The sequence below is a fragment of the Rhinolophus ferrumequinum genome, chromosome X, assembly GCF_004115265.2.
Source record: "Rhinolophus ferrumequinum isolate MPI-CBG mRhiFer1 chromosome X, mRhiFer1_v1.p, whole genome shotgun sequence".
NCBI lineage: Eukaryota > Metazoa > Chordata > Mammalia > Chiroptera > Rhinolophidae > Rhinolophus > Rhinolophus ferrumequinum.
This window is the reverse complement of record NC_046284.1, coordinates 96,935,973-96,954,246: the sequence shown is the minus strand read 5'-3', so window position 1 is coordinate 96,954,246 and position 18,274 is coordinate 96,935,973. Positions and strand designations below refer to the sequence as shown.

General features: G+C 35.9%; 1 protein-coding gene across 1 annotated transcript in view; it reads left to right on the top strand.

Annotated features, from left to right (window-relative positions):
- Positions 1–18,274, top strand: part of CFAP47 (cilia and flagella associated protein 47) — a 374,965-nt gene that overhangs the window by 234,648 nt on the left and 122,043 nt on the right. The window contains exons 43-45 of the mRNA XM_033099951.1: positions 2,175–2,286; positions 3,031–3,257; positions 9,778–9,937. Coding sequence (XP_032955842.1) covers positions 2,175–2,286; positions 3,031–3,257; positions 9,778–9,937 — 499 coding nt within the window. The remainder of the gene's footprint in view (positions 1–2,174; positions 2,287–3,030; positions 3,258–9,777; positions 9,938–18,274) is intronic.

Genomic DNA, 18,274 nt, shown 5'->3' with positions numbered 1-18,274 from the left:
ATGTAAATTTCAAGTGTACAGTTCTACAGTATATCACCCCTGACCCTCCATTCAAACTGAGCTGGTCTCTGCTCCCTCTGTTTGCTCCAGGGGTTTTGTCTTCTGGCCTCACTCACATTGCTCTGCCTCTGCCCCCACCTTCAGTGATCACATCCAAAAAAATGTCATCCTCTCCAGGCCTTTCTTAATGTCCTCTGGACCCTGCCAACACTTCATCAGTAATCTTATGGGATGTAACGGATTTTTTTTATTGGAGAACATGTCATATCTTCCTGATGATACTGTGAGCACCTTGAGGGAAAAATCTATTGTTTTCTCATGTACGCACTGCCTGCTTGCTATTTCTTAGATACGGCAAAGTTGCCTCAAAGGTAACACGTCCAAATCTGAACGCATGACTCTTCCCCAGTAAACCTGATCTTGCCTGTTTTCTGCTTCAGTGAATGGCAGTGTCATAGTTCAGGTACTCCAGGAAACAGACTGTGAGACTGTAATTCACATACGGGAAATTTATTGGGAACTTCCCTGGAAATCAGTACCTTTGGGGAGTGAGGGAAGCCTGACTGGGCACAGGGCAAAAAGTTGGGTTTGGACGTAGTTGTAACGAAGGCCTCAGTGGATCCCATGAGGAGCTCTGGGGGGGGGACCTATCGTGACGCCCTGAATTGGGGTGAGGGGCCTGGGTCTTTATACTCCCCACGCAGACCGGCAATTGGATGTGGAGCTTACATTCTAGCAAGGGGACACAGGTAGTAAGCAAAAAATATAATAGCTAAGTAAATTCTAGAGTATTTCAGAAGGTGAGAGGTATAATAGAAGAAGTCAAAAAGGATAGAAAGGATCAGGAGTTGGGGAGTGTGTATTGCAGTTTATAATAGGGAGGTCAGGGTAAGCCTCACTGACTAGGTGATATTCGAACAAAGACTTAAAGGTGAGAGAGTTAGTTATGCAGATACGTGGGGGAAGAGAGGGCCAGGCAGCATGATTCGTTTTCTAAGGAGCATTTGTTGTGTTTGTTAATAACAACACCCTTCCTCTAAAGTAATCAGTATTTTGACTTATCTCACCATCTATTAATTTTGCCTGTTCTTTTTTAAAAATTTTATTAAATTTATTGGTGTAACATTGGTTAATAAAACTATATAGGTTTCAAGTGTACAATTCTGTATCATCTGTATATCGCATTGTGTGCTCCCCACCCAGAGGCAGTTCTCCTCCCATCACCATATATTTGACCCCCTTTACCCTCTTCTACCACCTCCCTGCCCCTTACCCTCTGGTAACCACTAAACTGTTGTCTGTGTCTGTGAGTTTTTGTTTCTTTCTTTGTCTTGTTCCTTTGTTGTTCTCAGTTTTATATCCCACATATGAGTGAAGTCATATAGCGCTCGACTTTTTCTGTCTGACTTATTTCACTTAGCATGATAATCTCAAGATCTATCCATGTTGTTGCAAATGACAGTATTTCATCCTTTCTTATGACTGAACAGTAAGTATTCCATTGTATATATGGACCACATCTTCTTTATCCAGTCATCCATCGAAAGACACTTAGAAAACCTGCACTTTAAAATATAGACACTTGGGATGGGGACGGCCGGTTAGCTCAGTTGGTTAGAGCACAGTGCTCTTAGCAACAAGGTTGCCAGTTCGATCCCCACATGGGCCACTATGAGCTGTGCCCTCCACAAGTAGATTGAAACAACTACTTGACTTGGAGCTGATGGGTCCTGGAAAAACACACTTAAATGAAAGTTAAAAAAAAATATATAGACACTTAGGGACTCAGATACCCTGAAAAAATGATGTTACTCTCCTCCATCAATAAATTGCAGAATGAAGGAAAAAAATTGCTTGCTTGCTTGCTTGGTTGTTTGTTTTAAGCTAGCAGTCTATAATGGGTATTTGTAGTTGTAAAGATCAACTGCTGTCAGTGCCATCCTGGGAAGTTCTTAATCCATCTCCTGCTCTGTTGCATACAGAGTTTCTCCCACAGTGTGGTAGGGCTATATTTAAACCTTACCCTTCTCCATTCATTTAGGGCTTATTGTTGCCTGGAAATGCACAGTGCATGCATGTTTTTAGAGCATGCAGATTTTTCTCAAAACAGAAAGATTTATCCTAATTTTTTCCGAACTTTTACAATTTAATATTATTGTGTGCTTATGTTTTAGATTGGAGAATTAATATACATCGTGGAAGGAAATGGTATGGCCCCCTTACCTTCTGACTTCCTTCCAGTGAATTCTTCAACTTCACGTGACTACAGCAATGTTCCAAAAGATGGTAGAGTATACATATGTTTTATTTCATTTGTAATGTCAAAGGCTGGAACTGTTTCTCATATAGTTACCTAAGCATCCTCATAGCAAGTTTTTCCAATACATAATTAGATTTTGGAAGGTTTCCTTTTAACTTTATGATGTCAACATCCATTGATTAGATCACCATTTTAACAATTAAGAGAATGTCGCTGGTGATTCTTTTTAAAATCTTTATTGTTTAGTTTTCAGATAAATATTGAAATTTGGCATTCAAAGTATTTACTCAGCAAATTTTCCATTTCCCAAATAATTTGGAAATCACTACACTTTCAAATTCTGTATATTGTAATATAACCTGGATTTCTACCCCACATTGTAGTTTAAAGTATAAGGTTGTTAGTGAAAGAAGGTAACAGTTCTTGTCAGTCATTGACAGATGTCTTTCCTTACATTAATTTCTATTCCCCCTACCTTCATATTACTGATAGGAGCACCATGGTCTTGGAATTTTGAGCATATTGGTGATGTTTCTATGAAAGAACCATTTGACTAGAACTCTTTTTAGAGAATACCAGGAAAATGTCTTTAATTCCTGATGACTTATTCTTGAGTTACTGTATTAGGACTACGAGAAATGTGTTACCTATTTATTTTTACTCTGTTGAATGAAGGCCACAGTTTTGTGTTTCAGACCTCCCAAGTTCATCCTGGATAACAATGTCAAGGGCATAAATAGTCATTGCAGTCATGTTTTTCTTTCCCCCAGTTTTTATGGAGAAAGAGCCAGTTCTATTCTTGGAAGGCATGCCCTATCAGTTCTTGAATGTGGACCTTATATTGCCACTGATTAATGAAGCAAAGGAAAAGGCTTTGGCTTTTGCAGCCCAGCATCAGATGTCGGAAATAGAGTATCGGCGAAGGTTTATCACAGGCACCCTGGAAAGCAGTAGTATCCGCGTGGCCATCGCCATCCTGGGGCTGACCAGGACTGAGGTGGGAATAGACAGATGTTGCGCACTTGAATTATTCTCTAACAGTATACAGAGCTGTTGCTTACTCATAACATTTCTACATAGAAAAATGATGAATGCTGGTTTTCCCCAGAAAGACCGCTCAGTGCTTTTTTCTTTTTTACTTCATTAAATCATAAATCTGAGAACAAACTGATGGTTACCAGAGGGGAGGGGGGTTGGGCTGGGTGAGAAAGGGGAAGGGATTAAGAAGTACAAATTGGTAGTTACAAAATAGTCATGGGGACATAATGTACAGCATGGGGAGTAGAGTCAGTAATATTATAATGACTATGTATGGTGCCAGATGCATACTAGACTTATCCAGGGGGATCACTTCTTAAGTTATATAAATGTCTAACCAATATGCTGTACACCTGACACTAATACAATATTGAAGGTCAACTGTAATTGAAAAGATAAATAAAATAATAATTCTGAAAGAAATCATTCTACTAATTTTAACATGACTACTAATTTTAGTAGTAATAACTAAGTTAGTAGTAACTAAGTATACTACTAATTTTAGGCATTACAGTGTAGTTGCTTAATTCACAGTTGTCTTCCATTCTGGCTGCAAGGTAGAATGCCCTAGAGAACTTAAAATAGTAATGTTCCAGGCCCACTCTAGAACAATTAAATACAAATCTCTGGAAGAGGAGTGGGTGGGTCGGGACATGTTCTAAACGTGGCCCAGGATGTTGTGCTGTGCATCCAGAGAGGATTGTCCCTGGGGTCAGATTACCAGGCTGAGAATCCAGGCTCTTCACAATGTCTGCATTGACTGTGGAATGGTTCCTTAAAAATCGTCAAACTTCAATTTTTATATTTTGAATCTGGAGATACTTATAATTTATGGAAACTAAGTGAGATAATTATGTAAAATGCTTAGCATATTACCTGGTATATGCATTACCTGGTATATGGCGTTATTGTTATTATTACTATGACTGGAAGTATAGGCTCTATTACTACAGCTTGAACTCTGTTTTATGTTTGAAAGAAGGTACAGTCTAGTCATCACTGAGCTGCCACAGCGGTTCTTTTCAAATGTAGACCTCTTCACGTTGCTCCTCTACTGCCTTTCCAGCTCATGTCAGAATAAAAACCATCACCCTTAGGATGGTCTCCATGACCCTCCCGGTCAGTCCAACCTCCTTCCCTGACCTCAGCCTCTCCTCTGGAACCCATTCACTCATGTCACTCCTTCAGTGCAGGCCTCTGGTTTTCAAACAAACCAGGCATGCACCCTAATGGCCCGTGCACTTCCTTTGTTAGTTTTCCTAGTTATTAGTTTGCCTCCCTCAATTGCTTCCAGTCTGCTAGAATGCTGCCAATGAGGTTCTGCTTTACCAATTCATATAGATATGTATATCATATATTATATATAGATATATATCTATCTATATATAATATAGATATATATAATATATATAATATAGATATATCTATCTATATATAATATAGATATATATAATATAATATATATAATATAGATAGATATATATCTATATATAATATATGATAGATATGTATATCATATATATGCTTTGTATGTATGATATATATATACTTTATATATATGATATATATATGTGCTTTATATATATGATATATGTATATATATATATATATATATCTTAGTTCCACCAGCCAATCTCCAAACCCTAAATTTTCTTCAGTTTTCTCTATAGATAGCATTTACCACCTGAAATTAATATATGTATTTACTCATGTCTGTCTCCAGCAAGGGCCTTTGTGAGAAGATACTTGTTTAGTTAACTTTCGTATCACCAGTGCCTAGAAAAGTGTGTGCTGTGCCAAAGGCGGTCACTACATCTTTGTTCAGTGTAGTAATAAATGATAAATGTTTTCACCCTTGTTGTTTAAGATTTACCTTCATTTGCATATATTACAACAAAATACTTGGCATTGTGGGGATGATTTTGCTTTTATGTGTCAGAATGCTAAAATCAATACAGTCTAAGCACAGATTTTTAATAATTAATGCTGATAGGTTATGGGTGACCTGAATTTTTAAAGTTTGATTAGCTCAAAAATATCAAGGCCTGAGGCTATGATGCCCTCTGGACTGACGCATGCACACTGCATCTAAAAAGCTGATGGCTCTCTTCAGCTCATACTAAAATGCTTATTTCTACTACAGAACAGTGAATTTGGGAAGTTTATGGTCACCTTTCAGTACACTATTACAGTAAAAATGTTCAGTATGTGCCCTTTTCAAATTTTAAGCCTATCACAGCCTTCTCTCTCTCTCTCTCTCTCTCTCTCTCTCTCTCTCTCTCTCTCTCTCTTTCTCTCTCTCTCCCCCTCCCCACCCCTTTAAAATTCATTTTCTTCATGCTTCCCTCTTGTCAAAACAGTTATTTAAATGAAAAATGCTTGAGGTAGATAGATTTTACCCATGGATCTTCTTTCTATGATTTATGCATGTATATGGTTTCTGTCTTTCTCTTCTTTTAGCTTTCTCTCTGGAACCCAGCACACTTTTTGTTTTTATTATTATATTTATCAAATTATGTTTTGTATAAGATTTATTTTTATATGTACTTGTTTCTCTAGGACGTGAATTCCTAGAAATCTAAAAACGTTTGCTGTTTGCTTTTTGTTTACATATTAATGTCTTGTGCGTGAGAGGTGCTGTCATTATTTAACTGAATTGAACATGGGCCTGAACAAATGACACTTTCAACTTCAAGTCCTCATTGTGTAGGCTGATGTCTATCCAGATTGCCTCATAGTCTGACTTTTCACAAAGTCATCTTGTTTACTTATCCTTATTTCCTTCCCACATTTGCAGGATGGATATCTATGTGTGTCCTTCTCTGAATTTGTTGGTGGAAATAGCAATGATTATGATAATTATAATTATTATTATTACTTATGAATAAACCTTGGTTTTTTTTAATTAAAATTTGAAATGTTTTAAGCAGTCTCTAAATTTAAAAACTGAAAGTTTTTGCACCCGAAGATTACTATTTTCTTTGAATTCTGTGAATGTCATGCGTTTTTTATTTTAGCAAAAACTCTCTAAGTATAGAAAATTACTACAGAAAGGTTGAATGTATCAGTTTAAGAAAAGCAGCTATATCAAATCAGAACTTATAGATACATCTTATTGTACTTACATACATCTAGTCATGAAGGTTTCTTTTCAAGTCCAAGTGTGCTCCTGAAATACAATAATGCTAGTACTTTTTGCAACACAATAGTAAACAAGATAAATTTTTAAAATACTCTCTCCTTATATAACGTTTTATACATTTCACCCCCAAATACTTTTATGTGCACTTTTCAAATTATTTTGATGACCCCATGGAGAAATGTAGAGAAGAAAGGATTACACTTATAATACAAAAAAAAAGGAATGAGTGAGGCATAAAAAGACCTAAGTTGCCCTCAGTGACTGGGCAGAGATTACAGTCCAGTTCAGGGTAGAGACAGTATTGTCTTTTAAAGCTGGAAAACAAATCAAAGACACTCAAAGACACATAGTCCTACCTCTTACTCCTTTCCTTGCCCTGTGTAGATCATATGTTCACTTCTTAGTTTCCTACCGTGAAATTGTATAGTGGAATAAATAAAAGTCTAGAGTGCTCTCTTATAGCATTAAATAACTGTGCAATGAATAATATCTAAAATCATCCTTGAAATATATTTGTTCAAAACTAAATCTAATTGAATAAATGCAATCGCTTTTCTACCAAAGAAAAGTGACATGTCTAATTTTTTATTACACGATAGTAAGCAGTTTAAATTTTTGAAATATTTATAGGGTAATAGCAATATGACATATTTACTTTATATACTGTGAGAGACAAGATCTTTTTGTTATGATCATGAATTTCTGACGCTTCACCACTTAGTATTCATTTGTTGAATTCATATGCTGCTGACCGTCAATAAACCAATTCTAATGATATACTCAATGGTACTGGAAAGATTCAGAGCTTACATGGTTGTTTTTTTATATTTTCTGTTAGCTTGCTCATGCTTACGTTTTAAAAGCCATGCTATGCGCTCTGAGATAAATGGCAGGAAAAATCATCAGAATTTTGAAATTTGATAATATGTTTAAAAAAGGAAATCTAAAAGATCTCCTCGGTGAAGATTCAGAAGGGTAAAGAGAAAGTTTTTATAGGTGTTTAATTTAAGTACACCCCAAATCCTGAAGTAATCCATTGATACTCTGAAAGATAAAGCTGGTTAGCAGTTAAAACAATAAGGGGATAGATTTTATTCAGTAACTATTACAATAGGGAGGCGGAGCCAGCATGAAGTGAACTCTACTTCAATTTGTGCAGAAGCAACTGGGAGTTTTAAAGCGAGGATGACAGAAAGTGAGGAGGGAGACTCAGAGGGCTTGAGCAGAGTTAGGGAAGTGAACATTTACAAGAAGTGGAAGGGGGTTGGTGGATGTGATATGCATGTGTTAATTGATGCTTATCTGCAGGAGAAACAAACTTCTGGAATATTTATTACTGGAGGTACCGATGCAAGTTAGAGCAAGGTACTACCTGACTGGGAGCATTATCTCCTTGAATGTTTGCTTTTCAAAGAGAGGGCTCTGAGGTCCTTGTGAAGACAGTTCTGGGAGATAGAAGATTGACATCTCAAAAGGGGAGAGAAAGGATTTATAATTAGAAGCTTTCTCAAGTAACTGCTGTAAGAATGGTTTCAGGGGCCTATCTGCCTATTACCAGGTTTTGGCTGGAACGTACTATGTGTTCTCCTGGCAGCACTGAGCTTGCTCTGGTAGGCACTTGAAGGGGGACTGGGATCGTCCTAGAGATACGGCCTTGAGCTGTTAGACACTATGTTAGTTCTTGTTCAAGTCTCAGTGTGTGTTTGTGATGGAAGGGAGTGGACAAAGTGATTTATGCCGAGAATCGGCAGTTTTAGTATGCCACGGTTGAGGTCTAGTTGAGAAGAGGGCGTGGAGGAGACTGACTAGAGTTTGGTTAAGACGGAAGTCTCTGTCAATACAGACTATTTTGAATGACTTGACGATATAGAAGGCAGATGACATGTGTGTCGGATAAAGAACTAGTTGCTGATGTGAACAGATTGTTTATTCACAATGACTAGAAAAATGAACCAAACTCAAACAACGATAAAGTATAAATGAAGTAACTTCACTTTCTGCATTTGCATGGTTTGAATTGCCAAAATAAAGGAGGTGGAAAATGTGACTTTGTAGATAAAAATCCTTGTGGATTTTATAGATAATGAACCCAGTGAGTGCGATAATTGCTAAAGGCACTAACATTTATTTTTGATGAGTAATGAGATGATCAAGATCATGGTGATGACCATGACAGGATAGTGATGGCCATGATGATAAGGATGGCCAGCATTTAATGAATCCTTAAAATATGTGCCAAGCACCTGACACTTGCTTACACTTTGAATACACCAGGCATAGGCAGTGTGTACTGTTATCACCCATATTTCACAAATGAAGATTTTTGTGACTTTGGTTAGTAAGGTGGCCAAGCTTACTTAGAGTTGGGGTATAACTGCAAGCAGTCTGGCTTCAAGAATGCTTGCTCTAACCATTGGGCTGTACTCTGTGGTAGGCAGTGGAGCAAAATAAATGATTGCCTATCTCTGTGGTCTACGCTCAGGGAGCTGGGTTTCTCTTTGGTGGTCCATTTTAGGAAGGACAGTATTGAATTCGATTGTGTCTTAAGCAGCATATGCATGAAAGTGAGTTATAATGCACATTATATAAGTAATAGTTAAAAGGACTAAAAATATGTAACATACTTAAAAGGGATGTTTGGAGATCTGTGGAGGGGCAGAGCCTAGTTTTATATATACAGAGGGTGCCAAAAAAATGTACACACATTTTAAGAAAGATAAAAACTATTAAAATTGGAATGCTCAATATATACCAATAACAAAAGATGAATCCAAGTCACGTCTGACTTCTGCAAGTGCAAGAGATGCTCACAGTGGTTACCATCAGCGTCCAGACACTTGTGATTACGGCGAACTACTGCTTGAGCAACGCTGACCAAAGTGTCCACTTGTATACATTTTTTTGGCACCCCGGTATGTATTTTTTCCCCCACAAAATTGTCCTTAGCAAAAGAGAGGGCCCTGATTGTACTGCTAAGAACTAGAACTGATAGGGAGATGTTAAGGTACAGAGGGTTCAACTCGAGGAGGGAAGCACTTTCTCAGTGCTGTTCACCAATGGAATGGTTTCTTCCTGAGGCAATGAATTCCTCAACACTGATAGCGTTAGAGCCGGGGATATTGAGCATCTCTGAATAAAGGATGACTCCATTAACTCTATGAAACGTGTTAGTGTTGTCTTCCACCAGTTAAATAATGTGTCTAAAGAAATGAACAAATTCAGTCCCTTGGTGGATTTTCCCGCAAATGTGGAGTCTAAATGATAATGCTATATTTTGTATTTTGGAGGTAACAGGTAAGAGAACTGCATTCCAATTTTACTCTCTGTTTATTTGCAGACTTTTATGCTTTTTAATACCTCACAGTTAAAGAAGCCTAAGTCTATTTCATACATAACAGAACTGAGCCTACCAGAATATTTTCGTATGCCCAAGAGAATCAGTATTCCTCAGTATCCAGAAATGCAAGCTAACAGACTTAAACCTACAAAGAAAACAGGTAATCAGTACCATGTGGATTGCAATATCTAGCCCCTTCACAGGCACTGTGAAATTGTACAATACAAATAAGAGATTTCTCTACTTAATACTATGTTCATAATATAATTGAAAAAATAGTTCAGCTACATAAATACCAATTATTGAATAATATTTTGTGTTATAAATAACCAACATACCACATCACAGTAATCCAAATTTTGTACTGAATCTGTGTGCTAAATCCTGGTACTAAAATTTGCAAACCTGTCTTTGTTAAAGAGTAGTTATCTGATAAAGATAATAAGTGCACCTTGAGAAAGGTGAGCTCTTTCTTTGACAGTGAACTTGGTTGCAGAAGTTGTCCTGGATTTGAGGCGTTGGCTGGCTCTAATGGATAGGAGGGATGTTGATGTCAAGAGTGTATCAGAAGAGAACGGTACCATTTATGAGTAATTCATCTTTGAGCTGGATTAGGGCCTTTATTAGTTGAGTATTTACTCTTGGCCTCCTGGTGTCCTTTTATTCTGTCTTTGTGTTCAGGAAGGACTAAGCCAGATTTAATAGAATATTAATAAATGTACATTATTAAATACCTATAAGATATAAAAAATGTGACTAAATAATTTAAAGTATTAAAATTAATGTACATTTTTCTTTCACTTTTCAAGCTGGTAGATAATATAGGAATATAATTCTTTTACTAGGACTATTCCTACAATGCGTCATGGATTCTAAGTTATGTTGCTAACTTTGGTTTTGTTAAATTTTCACTTGATGTTTTCTTATGGCTTTGTGTTTAACAACAAAATATTTCTATATCTGAAGTTACAGTTAAAAATTATAAGGTACAGGATAATCTGTTCACTTTGCCTTCCTAGGAGATCTGAAATTTCCGATTCAAATGCTCAGTAGTCAAGCAGGTAACAAGGATTTATGAATTAGATCTGGTCGAAGGCAGTAGGGATGATGGAGCCTATGACAAACTGGAGAGTAGATGCTGTCTAAATATTGAAATTCAAAAAAATAAAAATAAAAGCTTGAACCAGCCAAACAACTGCGAGGGCATACATGGCACCCCACCTGTCAGTTTGAGACCTCTTGTGATAATTTGTCTTTTTTTTTTTTTTTAAACATTATTACCTCCAGCTTTTCAATGTGCTATTAAATTTTGAAATGAATAATTTATTGTGATAACTTTTTAATCCCTTTTGAGATAACTGGATAGAGCTATGTATATTATAAACCCAGCAAGGGTTTTCAGTCCAAGTGATTCATTTTCAGTTATTCATTCAGCACCACTATTGAGCATCAATTTCTTTGGGAAAAATGATGAAAATTACTGTATTCATCCATTTGAAGGACTAACAGATAACTAGCTCTTGTAATACAATGGGATAACTGTTATTGGTAGAGAAGCATTCATCCAAAAATTGTTTACAAATAAAACTAACATTAATATAGTCGATATATAGGATATATAGGGTAATTCAAATTTTAAAGAATTCACTCTGAGAAAACATATAACTAAGAATATATAGCATAGACTTGACATGAAACTCAAAGTATAGTCTTAATAAACACTAATGAAGACTGGAATGTTAAAGATGCCATTTAATTATAAATAACCGTGAAGTTATTTGCAATTAAAATTCTTTCAGATATTTTTCTAAGGCTAATATTTTTATTTTATATCAATTGTTAAATATTTTAGTAAGAAGATAATTGTGAAAATTAAAAGATAGAACTGCAAACAATTTTTAAAAGATTATGCATAAAACTTGTAAAATGCAATTGGCCTCTCATGGTTCACATCTAACGTGATTTCCTGTGTATTTAAGTTTATAGAGGAAGCTTTCAGCCCAAGTTTCCATTTTCGCTTCCTTCAACATACATTTAAACAAAGTAAGTTTACAAAAACAGAGTATTCTAACTCAGGATAGTAGCAGGTCAAATAAAATACGTACCCTAAACAATATATATTCTGATATTAGACAGTGGACTTAAATTAATGAAAAGTAGAAGCATATAAGCATTTTACTTTATTAAATAACATTTATTAGAATTTGAGACAAGGAATATTAGAGTTAAAGGTTAAAAAACTTATTTACTTATTTTTTTTTTAAAAGATTTTATTGGGGAAGGGGAACAGGACTTTATTGGGGAACAGTGTGTACTTCCAGGCCTTTTTTTCCAAGTCAAGTTGTTGTCCTTTCAATCTTAGTTGTGGAGGGTGCTGTTCAGCTTCAAGTTGTTGTCCTTTCAGTCTTAGTTGTGGAGGGCACAGCTCAGCTCCAGGTCCAGTTGCCGTTTTTCTACTTGCAGGGGGCACAGCCCACCATCCCTTGCGGGAGTCGAGGAATCGAACTGTCAGCCTTGTGGTTGAGAGCCCACTGGCCCAAGTGGGAATCGAGCTGTCAGCCTTCGGAGTTAGGAGCATGGAGCTCTAACCGCCTGAGCCACCCGGCTGGCCCCCACTCCCTCAAAAAAACACACAAACTTATTTTTATGGTATAAGCCAATTTGAAGAGAACAAACCGATTTTCTAGCAATAAATATAGTAACATAGAAACAAATATTTCTTTTTTTTCTTTTTATGAGTGGCACAGAGAAAGAAAAGAAAAAAAAAAGAGTTTATATGGAGAAGTAGAGGTAGCCCAGTGTTCTTGCTAATTGCAGAAAAGGGGTGGAAGTAGGGTCATATTTATAATCTCTTGAGGTTCTCAATGCATCAAAATGATCTTGTTTTGAGGTTTTAAAAAATGGCTGTCTCTTTTGCCCTGTCATAGTATTAATGTTGCCTGTCAGCCTTTACCTTTTTGAAATTCTTAATGAAAATTCCGCATTTCTGATTAACTATAGCTATTACCAAAGTTATTAAAAATAGTCTATTTAAATTCACATTTATTTTAGCACCTCTCATTTGGAAGATTATCACTTTTCCCATTCTACCATGTAACATGATAATGCTTTCCTTTGAAGGAAATGAAGCTGTAAAGAAAGTGCACACTGTCCCACTTTCATACATCACAGAGACCCTTTATGTTAGTAGGCTGGGGTAGGGATGATATTTATTGGACACCAGCCGTATGCAAAGCCCTGCAATGGTTGGTTTGTGTTCTCTTCTTATTTAGTCCTCCGATAGATGGATGTGTCTCTGGTGCCATCTAGGCATTTGATCCCTGTACTTGCTTATCCATGGACTCTTGCGTTTGTCACAAAAACCTTTCCACACTGTTATTAGTAGTCTCTTTTTTCCCAATTATTTGTTTTTTATTTAATTTTTTGGGCGGTAACATTGGTTAATAACATTATATAAATTTCAGGTGTACAACTTTCTAATACGACTATTTATAATAGTCTATTGTGTGCTCACCACCCAAAGCCTAGTCTCCTTCCATTGCCATACATTTGACCCCCTGTACCCTCTTCATCCTCCACCCACTCCCCTTCCCCTCTGGTAACCACCTTTCTGGTGTCTATGAGGTTTTTTAAACATCATTTTCACTCCAATCTTTTCCCCATCCCCAACCTCCACTGGGCAAGTGACTGCATGTCCTCTCTCATGGAGGAAAAGGGGCTACCTGAACAAAAGGGGTACCCGCCCCCGTCTGCAAAGATTAGGGATTTACTCTATCAGTTTTGCTATATGTATCTTTTATCACATCCCTGATAGCCTATTCTTGGGTTCTTCTCCATCATTTATCACAGCTCCATCTTCTCTAAGTAGTTTCTTTACTTTTGGCTCCCAAATTTTCTCAAGCTTCAAAAACTGAAGAAATTCAAACCTTTCCCATAGCAAACACACTTCTCAAGAGAGAGATCTGCGTTTGCAGTTTCTATTCTTGCATGACTAGTTCTCAACTTCTCAAATCTGGCTTTTGTCTACGACTGTCTTACGATCTCTGTTGGAAAAATGTGGCCTTTTAAACAGTGTCTTATTCTTTCTGTAGATATTCAATAGTGAACATATGCTATGCAATAATACATTTAGGGAGGCATTTAATGAAAAATTGTATAAGCCTTTTCCCGTAGTTTAAGTCCTAGAGAATGTGCTGTTTATTGGCTTGTTAACAGCTCATTCAAACTAATTTGTACACTTAGTAAATCAATCTACAAGAACTTAAAAATCAACTCTGTTCAAAACAGATTTTATTTTTAATATTAGACAATTAGAGAAAATTAATGGTATTCAGAATTGGAAATGCAGAACACAAAGTTAATTTGCTGTCAGCAATCCCTTGCTTCCTTCCCCACGGAGGGGTTAATTAGAAAATGAAATCTTATTTCAGTTCTTTTCTTTTGGAAATTTTATCTTCTTCAAAATTATATGAAAAAGAAAACTTCTTAGTTAAAATACTGGCAAGCTACAACTCCATGTTAGTCTCTCTCATAATTTTCCATTAAATGATCCATGAAGACATACAGAAATTCAAAAATTCAATAGCAATGGAAAGGAAAGATAACAACCACCCATTTACATAAATCCTATAAGGAATTCCCAATAATTACTGAGCTATTGTAGCCTGATTGAAAAACACATTTAATAGCCTCCACAGACTCATGCTCAATTAAAACAATTTTCATGTAAAGAGGAAACAGTCTAGTCCCATGATCTGCCTTTTCCTCAGAAATGTATTATCTGTACCTGCCAGAAAACTAGGAAGCTGTCTCCTCATTGCACACATCCTGGCACATAGTAGGTGTTTTCAAATATTATCCCAATGAATGAATATATGTGAAATGCTTTCCAAGGTGGCCCTTTATTTTTACTTCTTTGTTTGAATCACTCTTGAAAAGACACATTCCCTGGAGTTAAAATGACTGTAACTGGCGGGGAAAATGTGGAGGAACATCATTTTATCAAGGATGTATGGAATGTAGCATGGAGGTCTGGCGGTAGTAACAGATGGGGGGAGTCCAAGTGATTTATGGTACATGTTACTGATCTGATTAGAGTTAACCCATTAATGGAAAGATAATGAAATTTTCTAAGATGTAAAATTTCCCCTAGATTATTTGAAAACTGCCAGTGGATATAAGAAAATATCCTCCCTACATCTAATAAATGGATGCTTGTTTGATAGAGGAAATTGGCCCAAGGGTGTGCATTGAGCTACCTCCACTTTTAGATCAAAGAGATCACTGCAAAGTGAAAGGGGAATGAGACCCTGTATAAGTGACCACCCGAGAAAGATAACCCTCTGCTATTTATAGGAGCAAACAACAAAAGAAAAGGCAGAACTAATGTTTTGAATGCTAGAAGATAAAAGATTGACACCTAAATTCACACCTAAATGACTTACAGTGCAACAGGGGAATGGCAAAGAGGAGAAATTCTGAAAAGCAACAGCAGAAAAACATTTTCAAAGGAACAAAAATTATACTGAAAGCAGAATTACCAACAGTAACTATGGAAGCCAGAAGACAACGGAATTACAGTGCTGAAGCAAATGAACTATAATTCTAGAATTTTAAATCCCAGTAAACTATCACTCAAGAGTAAAGTTGAAATAAAAATGTTTTCAATCCAACAATGAAATTGAGAAAATTTAAAACTCACAGATATTTGCTAAAAGAACAAATGGAGAATCTACTTATGGATGAAGGAAATTGAATTAGGAAGAATTAGGATCTAAGAGCGGTGGTTAATAAAATAATCAGTAAATGTGGGTAAATCTTACTGATCATTGGCTATGGAAATAATAACGAATAATTCAGGTGGTATAAAAACAAAGTGAACTCAATTACAGGACAGTAATTTTATAAGGTGTGGATTATTGCCTTTATAGGCATGTAAGATTCTTGTACTTTTAGGGAAGAGGTTTGAACTATTTTAAGATATTTTTACATAATGAATGTTGAATATTTGGGCAAACCGAAAAATACAGAGAATGTATAATTTCTAAACCAGTGAAATGCATAAAAGAAAATAAAGAAATATTGATGAGCTTAAGAGAATACAGGAACAGAGAAGAGCTAAATAAAGGATATGGGAAAGAAAGGCACAAAATGAGATATTAAACACAAATATTAATCACGATAAATATAGACAGATTAAGCTATAAAAGTTGGTATTTTCACAATGGAAAGTGAAATGCAGCTTTATGGTGTTTACAAAATTACCTGGTAAAATATCCCAAAACCTATACCAGGTATTTACTAATCAAAAAACAGCTGGCGGGCGTCTGGTTGAGTCAGTGGTTAAAGCGCAGTGCTCATAACACCAAGGTTGCCGGTTCGATTCCCACAAGGGCCAGTGAGCTGCGTCCTCCACAACTAGATTGAAAAAAACAACAACGATAACTTGACTTGGAGCTGATAGGTCCTGGAAAAACACACTGTTCTCCAAAATTCCCCAGTAAAAATTAAAAAAAAAACAACCAACAGCTGGCATAAATATTTTAATATTAGAATAAATAGACTGTAAAGCAAATGTATTGATTTAGAAAGGAATAATCCAATGTAGAGAAAAATTTCAAACTGTTTCCCCCCCAACCACGTCATCTCAAAATGTACAAAGCAAAAAATGGCAAAATATGGAAGGAGAAATCCATAGAGTGGGAGATTTTACTGTACATCTCAGTAATTGGGAGATCAAGCAGACAGAACATTGGTGAGGTTCTACCTTACTGACGGATGCAATAAGATTTGGTTTTCCTGTATCTATTAAGCCTGTCTTGTCTGTGCTGGTAAAAAATTGGCAATTCTTGTCATTGGCTTCCTTTAGCACTTTGATATCTTTCTGTGGCCTCCTTCCTGTGTTGTAGGGCACCTGCAAGGATGTGCAAGTATTTCCTTTCACCAGTCTTTCCTGCTTGCAGATACTTAGAAACTTCATGGGGAGGCAAGTCCAGTGTCTCAGCCATTTGGCATTGGTTAGGGAAAGAAAAAAGGTCATGTGCTATTCTCTTAGCATCCCCAACTCTCCTTTTCCTTTCTTGATTCCTACTTCCTACTACTTTCTCTTTCTTATCTTATATCATTGTAGATCTTCCTGGTGATAGAAAAACAAAGTAGTTCAGCCTCTTTTGAAGTGATAAAAACCCATTTTAACCAACATTTCAAAAATTGAATTTGTCCATAATTAGTATGGTTCTTTATCACTTCAAGTTATCGTTCTTTTATTGAATAGTATAATACGTTTGAAAATTTAAGCAGCTAAACCGTTTCAGAAAATGTTTTTTCTTTAGTGGATGATGTTATACTACACTTCTAATGAAAACATTTTACGAAATACATCAAGCACACTCTAAAATTTCTAATTGCTGAATGTTTTTCTTTTTTATATGAAGTCTATGGCACACTTCACGTTTTTGATATTAAATGAAGAAACTCAGTAATGAGCAATTGTTAGTACACAATGAATCTATCACTTACTTTACCAGAGCATTTGTGAGGTAGACGTGCCAATAAACATTAAGTAATTAAAATGGATAAAATTCCAACTGGCATGTGATTTGTCTTTCTACTTGTAAAATAGAAAAGAAAATCCACACTAAAACTTTCCAGTAGTACCGTGTTTCCCCGAAAATAAGACGTAGCTGGACCATCAGCTCTAATGCGTCTTTTGGAGCAAAAATTAATATAAGACCCAATCTGATATTATATTATATATGACCCGGGCTTATATTATATTAAAATAAGACGGGGTCTTATGTTGAGTTTTGCTCCAAAAGACGCATTAAAGCTGATGGTCCAGCTACGTCTTATTTCGGGGAAACATGGTAGATGGAAGTGGGATTAGCAAATAGGCCAAAAAATTCTCTGAAAATATAATTACTCATACATGAATTTAGAACAAATAAATATCTATTTATTGTAAATTCATTAATATAAATGAATTCATGTAAACATAGATACTCATTCTCTTGATATCTCGTCTTCTGAATTAAGAGCTTCTGACTATGGCTTACCAATAATATACTTAACTGTAGAAGATAATGATGAATTTACTATATTATTTAGTCTCTTCCACACATGTGATGTACTTTCATGTAATCATGGAATATTAAGGCAGAAAGAAACATAAGAAATCAATTAATCAAATGATATTCTATAGAGCCATAGCATTCTTGTAAAGTATTTTGGTTTGGCTATAGAGGGTTGTAGACATGAATTGGAGCTTCTAGCTTCTCTTCCTATTTCAACCAGACCAATTCTAGGCTAATTTGTTTTCTATATTGAGATTCTGTCTTAGATAGTGTTCAGACATAGGACCACCAAACCAAAAAATAAAATGCTTGAAAACTACTGATCAAATCTCAATCTTTGATTTTAACAGATTAAGAAATTGCATTATAAAAAAAAAAAAAGAAAGAAAGAAACATCTAAGTTCTTTGCCCAAGGTTACACAATG